Source organism: Formica exsecta, unplaced genomic scaffold (genome assembly GCF_003651465.1).
Source record: "Formica exsecta isolate Colony F162 unplaced genomic scaffold, ASM365146v1 scaffold111, whole genome shotgun sequence".
Lineage (NCBI taxonomy): Eukaryota > Metazoa > Arthropoda > Insecta > Hymenoptera > Formicidae > Formica > Formica exsecta.
Window position 1 is genome coordinate 363292 of NW_021848451.1, and position 15776 is coordinate 379067.

The following is a 15776-nucleotide window of genomic DNA, read 5'->3' on the forward strand; positions in this document are numbered from 1 at the left end:
ATGAGTAATAGACGATTATATAAATATTAAAAAAATTTCTCTTTATATTAATAATATATTATTTTCGTATTTCTCAGGTCTTGTAGAAATTTAAGTGAACAGCTTATGTAAATTTATGTAAATAATTTCAGAAGTTAAACGTTAAATACGAAGTATTACACTTTACACAGTCCAGTTAAAAATAGCCCTTCTGCTACTTAGTTCTCGTGATAGTTAAGATTAGCTCGCACGAACCGTGCTCTTAAAATTAGCCATTGCGCGTCTTTGATAAGGCTTTTAACATAACGAAAAGAAAAAAGAAATATATTAACATAAGAAATATTTATTCTTGCATAGGTAGTAGCGAGATATTGTTAAATATCATATTTATCAATATCATGTTCTGTTTTTTTTCAGGTCCATGTGAACCTGATGATTCTAGAGGCTCGCATGCAAGCGGAATTGTTATATGCTCTTCGCGCCGTGATGCGATATATGACCTAAAGCGGAGTTTTGCGTCATCCCCTATCTATCTGCTGTCTGTCAGTTTGTCAGTTTGTTTTCTCGAGCCATTCTATCGCGCTATCCGGATTCTCGGATTCTGCGCAAGGCATGGAAAGAACGAGTGAGCGCGATATCGTCGAGTTTCATATGGAACATCATACATATATATACACGCACGCGCGCGGCATCATAAAGCCACTTCATCGTCGATCGACTCGTGAATCGCGGCGATAGAGAGCAATCGCGATTCTTCAATCAGCGCTGAGAAAGGCAGTAATGAAGAAGCGAGGAAAAAAGAAGAGACAAAGAAAAGGAAGATATGAATCGGGTAGAAAGAAGAGATGCAAGGAATCGCAATACTTGGCTATTTAGTGGAGCTCTTTGCGTGATCCAATGGCGAATCCAATCGCATCTTTGTTCCTCGAGCGACTTATTAATACATCGATTGTACGTTACGGTCCATCTATTCGCGTAATAAATTTAATATAGTTTGCGACGAATATGTAGGATCGGCAAAGTACTTTCTTCCGTGCGTGTTTGGGAGATCAGAGTCTAGAGAACTAAGAGGAGAGAAAGAGATTGTGCGAACAGACAGAAAAAAGACAAGGCTGGGGTTGATAAAGAGACGAAAGATTATAATTTGTTTTGTACATAGACACTTGTATTTTTCTACGTTCGGCATCGTAGCAGACTGTTATTTGTGCGTTTCGTTTATGTTTCAGATCTGTTAAAAAAACGTTTGCTCTCGTCTGTTAGTAGCTTTCGCGTCGCGCTTTAACTTTATACACACAAACATATACACACAAAATTTTTACTGTGTTTACGTTTCGATCTTATGCGCGATTCGCTAGCGAGTTCATGGATTAACGCATCATCACGACGCGTGCACACACGAGAAAAAATTTTAGTTCCGCGCGCGATATTTTGTTTCTACTTTTGTGTCGAGTCTTGATAACTTGTCAAGAAGTGGAAAATTAATTATAAGGTTAAATTAAGAAATCTAACGCTGAATTCGTCATCCTTTGTCTCTTTTGCGTTGTATATATACATACATATATATATATATATATATATATATATATATTGACAGGCAAATATCTCAAAACCTGTAAGTTTTAGAAAAAAAATTTTTAGACAAAAGTTGTTTGGTTCTGAAGGGGAAAAGAGATAGAACTATTAGTTAGACCTTGGGTGGCATTATTAAGGTCATATCAAGGTCACATTGAATTTTTTAAATTGAAATCTCTATTTTTTATTGCATATTCTTATAGCCCTTGTCGAGATCTTTCGAAGTTTCTTCGTTAATTACGTGCTCGCAAACAAGAACGGCTATCATCATGCTGGCAATGATCATCGTACGAGCCAGAGTATTAAATACTATGGTCATCGGAGCGTATTCGCTCAGCTCTCTGGGTAATTTGTAGTATGTCTATTCGAAAAATGTATATTTTCTATTTATTTTATATGTATATATATATATACACATACATATATACACACACGATGCGTTTTATCTTCGCGTTTTATTTCCATGATTTCATCTTTCGTAAAACTAAAAAAGAACGTGAAAGCTAACATAAACTTGTATCTACTTACCATTCGTCATACGCATATGTCGAGCAAACCTTAGATTGTAGGACGATTCGCGATCACGTGCAGCATACACACATATACACACACACGTACACACACACGTTTCGGTGCACGCACGCGATCGCGGAGAGAAGCAATGCCTATCGGCTGTGTTTATTTACCGAGGGATGACGCGCTCTATTGTCGTTTAGTCGAATGCGAAAAACATCGCGAACCGCTTGCTTCCAATCATCTAAGGACGAGGTATCTTTTCATCTTGAGATTAAGATACAGCGGATAGATCGCTTTTTGAAGATTGGACATTGTTACTTTCGTCGGCAATGGGAGGAGATTAAAGTCTCAATTGAAAGCGGAACTTGACGATAAATACTTTTCGTATCTATCGCCAAGCTCACATTGAATGACAAATATATCGATCTCGTTTAGGTATCGCGTATACTGCGTCGAGTTTTGCGCGAGAGGAAAATTCGGCTGCTATTTTAAATTAGAGAAAAAAAATCATTGTATTTGTTCTGTGCTCGTGATTTGAAGAAGGAGGGGGGAAGATGGCACGAAGGAAAGCGTGGATCGGGATACCATAATTGTTACCATAATCGAGCACTATTGCGAGAACCGACCGACCACGAAAACACCAATCTCTCGACGCCCGATATCATGCGCGCGCACGCGTAGGTGTTTATCAACGAATTTCCATGCCTTCTAATAGCCTCCCTCCGTAACCTCTAATAATGCACTATAGAGGAGAAAGAGAGAAAACTCAATAGAGCGATGGGGTACGCAATGCATAATTGACGGAGCCCTGTCCCTCCCTCGGCGATTAATTACGATCGTTGTAACAGCGGGGATATCGAGCAAATGGTGTCAAATGGTGTTGTGTGCGAGGAGGATCGAGGAGAGGCTGTTTAAACACAAATTAAATCCTTATAATAGATTGTTAAGGTACATACATACACACGAAGAACGTGGCACAAACTATTACACGCGAATTATACGTGTTCTGTGATCGCATATATCTACATATATATGTATGACACATACACACAACATACAAAGCAAATGTATATATATAGATATATGTGTATATATATATATATCACATATATATATATATATCACATATATATATATATATCACATATATATATATATATCACATATATATATATATATCACATATATATATATATATCACATATATATATATATATCACATATATATATATATATCACATATATATATATATATCACATATATATATATATATCACATATATATATATATATCACATATATATATATATATCACATATATATATATATATCACATATATATATATATATCACATATATATATATATATCACATATATATATATATATCACATATATATATATATATCACATATATATATATATATCACATATATATATATATATCACATATATATATATATATCACATATATATATATATATCACATATATATATATATATCACATATATATATATATATCACATATATATATATATATCACATATATATATATATATCACATATATATATATATATCACATATATATATATATATCACATATATATATATATATCACATATATATATATATATCACATATATATATATATATCACATATATATATATATATCACATATATATATATATATCACATATATATATATATATCACATATATATATATATATCACATATATATATATATATCACATATATATATATATATCACATATATATATATATATCACATATATATATATATATCACATATATATATATATATCACATATATATATATATATCACATATATATATATATATCACATATATATATATATATCACATATATATATATATATCACATATATATATATATATCACATATATATATATATATCACATATATATATATATATCACATATATATATATATATCACATATATATATATATATCACATATATATATATATATCACATATATATATATATATCACATATATATATATATATCACATATATATATATATATCACATATATATATATATATCACATATATATATATATATCACATATATATATATATATCACATATATATATATATATCACATATATATATATATATCACATATATATATATATATCACATATATATATATATATCACATATATATATATATATCACATATATATATATATATCACATATATATATATATATCACATATATATATATATATCACATATATATATATATATCACATATATATATATATATCACATATATATATATATATCACATATATATATATATATCACATATATATATATATATCACATATATATATATATATCACATATATATATATATATCACATATATATATATATATCACATATATATATATATATCACATATATATATATATATCACATATATATATATATATATATATATATATAATACACATACATTTATATAGATACATATATACGCATATTTACGATTAACTTGGCGAGAGAAAGAGAAAGGAAGAGCGAGAGAAAGAGAGTGCGTACGCAGAAGTTTGACAATTCTACGTATATCGTTTATAATTATAATGTCTCTTTATTGTATAACTGTGCATGTGTGTGTGTGTGTACATATTGTGTGCGCGGGCGCGCTCCAAATATTCAATTTACTCACATGTGTGTTCAATGATATCAGAATATCGGTACTTTGGAATGCAAATTTATGAACGTTCCTTTGATCTTGATTGAGCTAATGATGATAAGTAACGCATAGTGAGATCGCAAGACGCAAGGACGCATGCTAAAAATTGAAACTGGGGTAATTTCGGTGAATTGTGGTAATTCGCGGGCCTTGAGAAGTGCGCGAAAAATTACATTTTTATTAAATATTTATGGATGCCAAATATATATATTATTCTAATACATATGTAAATATACAACTTAAAATTTTTAATAGAAAATAAAATTTTTATCTAATATATAATAATATACAAAATAAATTCTCTCTACAAAATATCAAAAATTTCAAAGTTATAATTGCGCCATTCAAAATTTTACTAAAATGTTCATAATCCCTACATCTATTTTAATCAATTATTAAATATTTAGATTTTCCGATATTACACCGGTTCCGATTCTCGATCATAGTTATCTAGTCTACGGGAAACGAATATCGAATAACATTTTTCATCTGGCATCCGGAGGCGAGTTTGTTCCGGCGATGCAAAATCGTGTTCCAAAGTATCAGTTCATATACGGAGACATGTATACACACACACGCACGGTTCGTCGTCCGAACAATGCGGAATAAAATATGGATAGCAGCAGCGAGACATTTCGACCAACAAAGCGACGCGTTTTCTTGTTTCCTTAAACGACGCCTCTACATATCACTCCGAGAATTTAAGATAGAAAAAGAAAAACGCGTCTCGCGCGATCGCTTAGAGCTCGCCTCGCCAGAGCGGAATAGCCGAATCGGCAGAACCAATAACTTTTTAGCGATCGAACTTTTTCTCTTATTGCTTTGTGTCCTGTCGTTGTTCGTGAATAGCAACCGAGGGGAGGAAGTAACGATTTTTTGCAATTCGATACTGAGAACACTCGCAGTTTTTGTCATGTTAACGACAATATTTCCAATTTTATTTTTGTCACTTCTCGTTTTTTTTCTTTTTTAAATTATTTTTCGATCTCCACTTCGAAACTCTCTTTCTCTTCTCTGCTTCCATTTATGTAACTTTCTATTTTTATCTATCTCTTTCTCTCCCCTTCGTTCTTCGGACAATTTACGAAATTGTCGATCGCGATCGATGAGTTTAGAAAAATCCGGACGTTTTCTTTTTTTTGCAAGGATACGTACGTTGATATCAAATTGTCAAAAATCAAAATTGATCATTGGATTTTATAGTAGATTATTTCTTAATCAAACTCGCGTCGCGAGTGTCCGCGAAGTTGAAACCAAAGAGTTGTACAAGGGGAGTATTGTTGCGATTACCCGAATTTTAATAGTACGTATCAGTCTATATATAAATTATTTACGCAAAATGTGTTTTGACACATAAGTTCAAAAGAAAAACGTACTCCACTCTGTACTAATCGATATCTTTTACTCACGAATATTTTATACGATTACTTTATGTCCGAATATTTAAGGAACAAAATTATTCGCGCGTTTAGTTTATAAGTATCACGATTTCTCCGACATACACAATGGTTTTACGTAATTCTGATCCCTTTTTTTAAATTTCGTTTTAGGTGACTAATAATATAGATTTCGATGCGTATGTATTTTTGGCGCGTTATGCAATCACAGATGAGAGAGAGAGAGAGAGAGAGAGAGAGAGAGAGAGAGAGAGAGAGAGAGGGGAGAGAGAGAGAGAGGGAGAGAGAGAAAGAGTGAATGTTCGTTAATTATCATAATAATCACGTTTATTTAGGTTAATTATGTCGCGGCTTCGAAAGCTACTTCAACTCTTTTCGAATTTTATATAAAAATAATAACATACGGATGTGTATTTTTAATACATCCTGGTTCTGTAAGAAAATATAAGATTTTATATAAAGTTTTATTTATTTAACATGTTCCGAAAAAAAAAAAAAAAACGGCGCGACACGAGTCCTAGGAGATCGTAGTCGAATTTTTTCCGTTCTCTCTCTTTTCTCTTCTTTCTTTTTTCTTTTGAATCAGTTTTTCTCTCTCTTTCACGTTTTTTATTTATTTCTTATGCGTTATTTATATTCTACATTATTGCTCGAACATAATTGAACGTCTTTTGAGTCTTTAATCTATCTTTTCAGTTATGTCTTTGCTCTCGCCAATTTTCGTCATTTGTTAGCATTGTTCATTTTACGATCAGCAAAAGAAAAACTTTATAATAAGTTTTTCGATGTAGGTGAGAGCAATAACGGATAGCAACAGGTGTTCGCGATAAGTGCGCGCAGATTGATCTCATAATGTAGTAATTGCGAAAGATAGAGAAAGAGAGTTAGAAGGGGAGACAAGAAGAGAAAATAGAAATACGCGTGAGGCTTGTAGAGGGAGAAAGAAAATCGTCGTTGTAACGAGAGAAGAGCGTTGTAACGATAACGGACAGTGGTTGCTTCATATCTTTTTTCATTGTGCTTTTCTTTTGTATTTTAAACGCGAGAAATTCTTGTTGAATTCTTGTGAATGCCGCTGTAGCGAACCACACATTGCGGTAGATCATAATTTCGCGATTCTAAGAAGAGAAATATGATAGGAAAACAAAAGAGAGAGAGAGAGAAACAGAGAAAAAGAGAGAGAAAGAGAGAGAGAGAGAGAGAGAGAGAGAGAGAGAGAGAGAGAGAGAGAGAGAGAGAGAGTAACGGATAGCAACAGGTGTTCGCGATAAGTGCGCGCAGATTGATCTCATAATGTAGTAATTGCGAAAGATAGAGAAAGAGAGTTAGAAGGGGAGACAAGAAGAGAAAATAGAAATACGCGTGAGGCTTGTAGAGGGAGAAAGAAAATCGTCGTTGTAACGAGAGAAGAGCGTTGTAACGATAACGGACAGTGGTTGCTTCATATCTTTTTTCATTGTGCTTTTCTTTTGTATTTTAAACGCGAGAAATTCTTGTTGAATTCTTGTGAATGCCGCTGTAGCGAACCACACATTGCGGTAGATCATAATTTCGCGATTCTAAGAAGAGAAATATGATAGGAAAACAAAAGAGAGAGAGAGAAACAGAGAAAGAGAGAGAGAGAGAGAGAGAGAGAGAGAGAAGGATGAAGAGATAAAAAAAGATGTAGAAGGAATTGAGATTTTTATGTAATAGCGATTAAGTTGTGCGTGCCGTATATAGGCGAATGCTTTTGCAGCGGGATACGATCAAATATCGAACATGGAGATCTCTGATTTTCACATAGCGAAACATAAAATCATCGCAAAGCCATCATAACGCTTGAAAGATGCTTCACGACGTTATATCTTTTAAATAGATTGAAAATCTTTTGAATTTATTTCAGATGTCTTATGTAACTTCTTTTATCAGAAAAACAGAGGGACCTCCGATCGTGTCTCGTGTCTGATCGTAGCTCCACTTTTATCAATTTCTCTGTTTCTCTCTTGGACACGCGAGGCAGAGCGTGTCGAGATTTCGAGTCGAGTTGATGCCTCGGTAAAGTATATAGTGAGAATATTGGAGGTGGACGCGCGGGAGCACAGGAAAAGAGAGAAAGTGACAGAGAAAGAAGCAAGAAGGCGCGCATAGTGTGGAGTAAAACATTTTTAAAAAAGTAAAAAAAAAAAAATAAATTTTTATGTATATATAGACCTTGAATTGGGTCTAAGCTCGTCGTCCACAATTGTTTCAAGTGGGTATTCTCAAGAGAGAAAGAGAGAGAGAATGAGAGGAAAAACGCGAGAGGAAGGGAGAGAGTGAGAGAAAATGCACGAACCGTGCAAAGTTGAGTGTCCACCTCCGAAAGTCACAAAAAGCATATTAAAAATAGTACATGCCACCGTATCGGGAATGATTGTGTGATAATTACAAGTGATTTGACCAGGCCCCCCCGTCTCGATTATTAAGCGAATTACTATCATCAAGGTTTTTTTTTAAATTGCACATCAGTTGAGTAATTGGATGTAGAGTGGTAAAAGGAGGAAAAAGTTTTCTCTTTTTCTCTAGATTTAGTCCTAGAATTATACGCAAGGAGGAAACATCCTTTCTGATAGTAATTCGTTGATTGCACCGACGAGGAAGAGATTTCGAAAGATTCTTGGATCAGGGAGAAGGAATTCCTCGCGCGCGTAGCTCGTCGTAACATCTCAGTCATGTTGATTCGATTAAGCGTCGCGGTCGTAGCCTAATCTAATCATGGACCGACACGAGCTCGCAACCTCTCTTCGAGGATTTCACTTAGGAATTCCGCGGAATTTCAATTCCCGCTAATCTGCGTATTGTTCGGCAATAAGCCGGTTTCGTCGTATATCGTGTGTAAAAATTCGAGCGATCGCCGCTATTAACGTGGCTCCCGGAGGAGGGGGGGTCGTATGTGATGTGATTTCTTTTATATCATAACGAATAATGAACACTAAGAAATATTATAGTTTCATATAAGCGATATGTTATTTGTCATTTATTTTATCCCTTAATAAATGATGTTATATAAAAAAGACAATCTCTATCGGTGACGTTTTTCTGTATTTTGCACCTCCGTAATTTTTAAGAGCGATTCGTTTGAAACAACTTATGTATTTTGCTGTGATATCAGAAGATTGATTTATTTGTAATGTAGATTAGTTTAGATAACTTTAATCCTAATTTGGCTTTAAATTAAACTAGATTGGATTTAAAATTATATTTATGGTATTCTATTTACTAATTTTTTAAAATATTTTTTTACTAACTTTTATTTTAAATTGCAAACTATAGTTTGAAGAGGATTCGAAAGAGGAGACACAGCAATGATTCTCTTATCTTACATTTATTCGCCGACTATCAGCATTGTTACAGCACACGTTACATGACACCAAACATCTAAGTTGTACTCGATTACTAATGATTACTCACTCGCATAAAACTCGCTTTTGCATAAAATATTTCCATTACGAATTTAATTGCTCTGCTTTATCCCCGCGGCGATATTTACAGAATACTTTGCAAGTACCTTACACTTTAGGCAGCCTTTTATAGAGAAAAATGGAGAAAGAAAAAGAGAGAACGCATTTACAGAGTGTGTTTAAACATCGTTCTGTGCATGGATCGAACGTTGGATCTCGTGCGAGAGTAGCATGAATGTGCTCTATGACAGAGATATCCGTGATCACCATCGCAGATATATTAGATGATTTCGTTATCTAAACGTAAGACGGAAGGATTGTTCATCGTCTATCGTTATAGATTCAGCGTACTACTCTCTTAATAGAACTTGATATTATATCAGTTAAAGTAGAATTGAGGGTTTAGTGCCTGATATATAGATTGCTATCTCGCAATGCTCGCTTCTCATAACAATTCGACTCGACATAAAAAAAAATGTATGCGCTAAAGATAAAGTCGGATAGAAAAAAAGCACATTTTGCCAGATAATATTCATTTCAAAACGAGAGAAAGAATATAGAAGAAGAGAAGGAAAGTTTCCTTTTTTGTACATTTTAATTTTTTTTTTTTTGTAAATTAAATTTAAATCATTTTATACGATTTCTTTTCAACTTTTTTCAACTCAATCTTGACTGCATCACATCAAGGCAAAATTTCCTTTGACAAGGTTGAGAATTAATATATATGCGAGTTGGTTATAACATTTCAATTTAGGATTTTATATATATACACAATCTTATATTGAATCACGTTATCCCAAATATATTTGAATAAAGTGTCAGACACGTCTTGTCTCAAAATAATTATATCGTATCCTGGATTGATTAATCGTACAAAACTTGCGGCCAAGAGAAATCACTAGAGCTGTTACTTTATCAATTAGATCAGTATCGCGTCAATATTTTGACGGATTTATCAAATGTGTGCGAAAAAGCGACACATGTCGATTTAGAAAAAGCGTTTTAAGCTCTTTTCATAATCGCAAACGTCGGAAACGCGACGAACGTCTTTATTAAATATTGTGCAAAATTGTTCGAATGCCGACATTTTTTCTCGGCAAGAGTCTATATCAATGAAATCGATCGTAATTGCTTTTCGTGATACGCTTTGTAATTAATCTTGATTAACGATTAATGCCATCGAGATTCGTCTTGCTAAAGACGACGTCCCTCTAATTGCCGTCATAATCATGCGGCGGTGCGTGATGATGCATGTGGATGTGTGGAGGCAGTTCGACTACGGGTACGGTCAGGCTGCTTCTCTGTAACATGATTATATAATAGTTACATGAGTGTCAACGTCGCAGTAATCGTATGTGTAAAATTTTTGGAGAAGTTCGAGAATCTTATATAATATTATAATACATATCCATGTTTCTTTTTTAATCGTAATTTTACCAATGATTGTATTTTCATTTTTTAAATTATTAATTAAGTATTATATTGTGTTTAATACAATTTAATTTAGCACGTTTAATTCCTCTTAATTTTTATTAATTATTTATTACGATTTTAGGATTCGTGATTTTTGCGGGTTCTGGAATTCTGTAAATTAGAAATCAATGTTTACTTTTCGTAATTTACAGCAAATTATGAAATGTTTTTAATACGTTTAATAAATTACGTTGATTTAATTACATATTAATAAAATTTTTATCTTGTAATATTGCATGAATTTTTCTCCAGAAAGAAGGGGGTATAATAAATTTTGTATGCCCATCCCGACGAAAAGTAAATCCGCTCGTTAATTAAGGAACATTCAAATGCAATTATGAGCTTAATGAACATGGGAATATAGAGAAGCTCGGTGAATATAAAATATAATTGAATAACGATATAACGGGGAGGATTGACTTCTCTCTTGTCTAAAGCTGTGATAATGTGATATAAAGTCGGTCTCGAATATAAAAGATAGGAATATCAGTTTCATCAAAGAGACAATGATCAGAGAAATATGTCATTATCGCGGAATCTTCTCTCAAAAAAAGAACATACAAGATAATTATATTTCGTATATATTATATTCCATTTATTTTCATTACACGATAAGTTGTCACGAAAGATATGCAAATTAATTCTCGAACAAATATTTCTCTAATAAATAGAAAAAACATTATTGATGCTTTTTTTATGTATTCCGAATAGATAGTTTAGATCCATTTTTATTTACATATAAAACATATGTATTGTTATTATTATTTTATTACATGTTATTAATTGATTTGTATTTATGTTGGCATCTTGCAAAAAAAAAGGCATTGACTAATAGATTAATAAGCAACAAGCGATAAGGGAGATTATTACCTGAGACCTTATCCCGTTTATTGGGGTGGCAGTGGGATTGTCCGGTGGATAGCCGATCACGTGCGTGGAGCATTTGTCGCAGGTACGTCGTCGTCGAGATGACGCGTGACAACGTAAGGCACGACAAAGCTCGCGTGCCATCTCCGAACAGAGTGACTCTTGCTGTAGATTCGATTGTTGTGGTTGTGGATGCTGGCACTGTTGCTGCTGCTGCTGCTGCTGCTGCTGCTGTTGTACGGCCTGAGAAATCCCCTGAAGAGAACCGGAAGTAGGCGTCGAAGGGATCGGAGGCCTTTGCTACATCAGCAGCCCACAACGACGAATTATTCGCGCATGTTGTTGACGTGATTATTAAAGATAATCTTGTAAGAAGCACAATAAGATCTACTATGATATAGAAGGATTTTAGAATTAGCGACAAGGGAATAAATAATATTATTTCTTATTGTGAAATATTTTTCGAGTTACAAACCGCATTGAAGATACAGCGAAAATAAATAATTAATCGTGCAATTTTAAGTGGTCTTTAATATAACAGAATTATATAATCTAAATCTCTTAATTATAGATCTAAAATATTAAATCTAAGAATTGTTGAAAAATACACGATCTCCTTTCAATATATTGCATGTTAACAAAAAGCTAATTTTCACTTTTCGCTAATTCATTCCGCAACTTGTATCATGACGCGCAAATAGAAAATTGTTAGCGACATTTTTGCAGCATGTATATATTTACTAGTTTAAAAATAATATCTTAGAAAGAGCTTGTGTGCTGAAGCAAGCGGATTCGTAAAAAGTTTTCGCAGTGGCGGAACGGACCTCTCTTCGCAACTTTGTGTGTTTGGGGCGAGTTGCAGTCGAGCGGCATGCTTCAATGGACGATGAGCTCATGCTGATACGGTGGGATCCATGGCGTAGCGATGAAACAAAGTTCAGGGAACGTCATGCAATGCTTATGTACGATTCATGCATATCCCTCAACCCTCCAGTTCTCACAGATCAATAATCGTCCGCTTCGATAGATATAACATCCTTGAAAACGCAACTTCTGCCTTGCTTCTCATTGCTATGATATTTACTCGACAAGATTTTGCAGCATTTTGTGCTAAGTAATTTTAATCATGACGGTAGTTCAACGAGAAAAAGAGTAACTTGAGAGTTAAATTCAAACGAGCATTTATGTCGAGAATTTGGATTGCGAATAGAGTCAAATAGTGCAACGCGAACGTGCTGGCGACGATTTATCGAAATGTATTTCAACATTGATTTACGAGATCGATACACTCACCCGTTCCGCCGGTGCGTTTCTCCTGGAATTGTAACAGAACTCGAAGATCGCTATGAGCACGGCGAATGCCAAGCCGCACAATAAGACCACGAAGACTCCACCTAAACAGGAATAAGACATAATTCTTGAGCATATGTATAAGACGTCGATAGGAAATTTTGACAGAAAATCAAATATATATATATATGAATGTAATTAAATAATTGAATAATTTGATAAAATCTGCGCGCTTAAACCTTCGAATAATTTGAGTAAAAAATTTATGTCTAATAGTTACTTTCATAAGAACGATAAGAGAATTACACAAAGAATATCAGTGAATGTAACGAAGCATTCTTGAATTATGATCTTACGACGGAAGACTCATGGCGTGTATAATTTAGACCTTATGCGTTATTTTAGGGAAAAGCGCTCACCTATGTTGTCGACACCTAGAGAGTTGGCTTTACTCTCCTTTCCCTTTTCCGTCCTCATGCAAGTATCTCCGGGACTCTTCCACCATTTGTCATATAGCATTTGAATTTCACCTTTCTCTTGCAATTCCAAAATTGCCAGAGATATCTTGTCTCGCCATGGCGAACCTAAAGATTTTTCAAATAATCAAAAAAGCGGAATTTTTTGAGAATTATAAACGTTGTTGCGATAGATGTGATGGTATATTTTTTACATTTATTTTAAATTTATTTTAAAAGAAATTGAAATTATATTTTATATGCATACATGAAATAGTATAAATATAATAACATGCGATACAGTTCATGTAAATATACATATCAAGTATAAAGTTCTTGAAAAATAAAATAAATGTGAAAATCAACTCAAAATTGAGATAAAAGTATTTGCAAATATCGCTTCAATTAAAATTGTTTTAAATTTGATAATCATATATTTCTCATTTTAATAAAATATCGAGATTTATTTCTAAAACAAAATGAATAAACGTATGAATTAGCGTAAAAAATATCTTTTTACAATTTCTTTATAAAAAATCTGCAACATATATACACACGCACACACATACACTTACCCATAGGCGTAGCGATTCCATATCCTTTAGTGTCCAAAAGACCACTGATTTGCGTAAGATTGCAATTTCTTTGGACAATATAATCCAGCATGGTCGATTCCATCAGAAAGGCATAATCACCTTGGAGAACTCGTTGGATACCCTCTTCGTAAGTTGGCACGAATACCGACGGCTTCTTGTTTTCCATGAATCGCCACATTTTCTTGTACGTCTCGATCATCGAGTCCTTGACCGAAATTGGAGAAGTATAAAAGTATAGAAGATACACACACATCATAATAACTCGCTATATAATTACTATATTGCGCGCGTTATCGTATATATTAATCGAATATTATTTTATAATTTAAGCTTCTGATCCCTTAATTAAATTATGAGAAGAAATGAAAAATTAAGTAAATTCTTTTCTTGCATTTTCCGTCAAAGTGAATTAATTTGTTCGTATTCGAAAGTATAGATTGATAAAACATACTGAAGATTTTTTTCGATTCGCAAAGTAATAAATAACCGTAAATATTGATCAATGGTCTCCATAAGGTCTCCTTTTTTCGAAATATGAAAGTCGTAAAAAAAGCAGATTGAGTTATATTGTACAATATAGGATAATAAAAAAGAAAAGTTTTTTATTTTAAAGCCATTCTATTGAATACGAGTGATGCATAAAAAAAAAAAAAATTTTGACATATTTCGCAAGAAAAAATATTGCATAATTTCCGCTTTCGATGTCATAATTCGATATAGTCGCAGCGAGGAAAAAAAGTTTTATAACCATCAACGAAAGTTTCCGCAAACTCGGCGTGAACACGCGACGTAAATGGAAATTATCATGATTGAAAAAAACAAAAAAAAGCTGCATCGATCGCGTGGCTAAATTGCGCAATTATTATTTGATTAACAGGCCATAAAATTACACAAACTTGCAAAAATATTAATATACAATATATAGGGAACTTTCTTTATATATAAACAAGAGCTATAAATCTCTTACATTATTAAAAGACATAATTTTTTAATATTTTAAATATATATAAGATGATGTGTGCGCGGAGGAGTAAGAGAGTCATCATACTCACGTGTTTACATTTTGGAAATTGATAATATTGCACAGATACTCTAGTGCTACTAGCATTATTACTTTATCTACTTCCCATATAAATGAGCAAAAAATATTAATCACCCTGAAGAAAGTCATTGTGCTTCCGCTGTCGAGAGTCCCGTACGCAATGTCAGTTTGGCTGGCAAGATCTTCGGCGTTCTCTATTGGCGTGATCATCCTTTCTACCGTGAGAAAAGCTGCCAGATTCGCTGTATACGACGAGATGATGATCAACGTGAAAAACCACCATATGCCACCCACGATACGCGTGCTTGTAGCCTGATAAAGCGATCGTTTTATGAAAATGCATTGCATTCAATTAATTTTGTATTATTTTTGGCAACTGTCAAACAATGATGGATAGGTACACACATCGAAATA

The 15776-nt window shown here is 33.2% G+C and overlaps 2 protein-coding genes and 1 long non-coding RNA gene across 7 annotated transcripts in view; 2 read left to right on the plus strand and 1 right to left on the minus strand.

Moving 5' to 3' along the window:
* The window catches only part of LOC115236475 (sestrin homolog), a 243878-nt gene extending 242318 nt beyond the window's left edge, over positions 1–1560 (plus strand). For all 5 annotated transcript variants that reach the window (XM_029808963.1, XM_029808970.1, XM_029808977.1 and 2 more), the window contains one exon: positions 397–1560. In XM_029808963.1, the coding sequence (XP_029664823.1) occupies positions 397–483 (87 nt within the window). In that variant the 3' untranslated portion in view covers positions 484–1560. The remainder of the gene's footprint in view (positions 1–396) is intronic.
* A 3013-nt stretch (positions 1561–4573) lies between these two features.
* LOC115236694 lies at positions 4574–8398 on the plus strand. Its single transcript, XR_003884231.1, has 2 exons — positions 4574–7034; positions 7476–8398. It is a non-coding gene; the product is annotated as an uncharacterized LOC115236694 (long non-coding RNA).
* Positions 8399–10230: 1832 nt separating this feature from the next.
* The window catches only part of LOC115236686 (glutamate receptor ionotropic, kainate 2-like), a 126162-nt gene continuing 120616 nt past the window's right edge, over positions 10231–15776 (minus strand). The window contains 6 exon segments of the mRNA XM_029809293.1: positions 10231–10940; positions 11983–12279; positions 13273–13373; positions 13689–13853; positions 14300–14525; positions 15477–15674. Of these exon segments, the coding sequence (XP_029665153.1) occupies positions 10851–10940; positions 11983–12279; positions 13273–13373; positions 13689–13853; positions 14300–14525; positions 15477–15674 (1077 nt within the window). The 3' untranslated portion in view covers positions 10231–10850.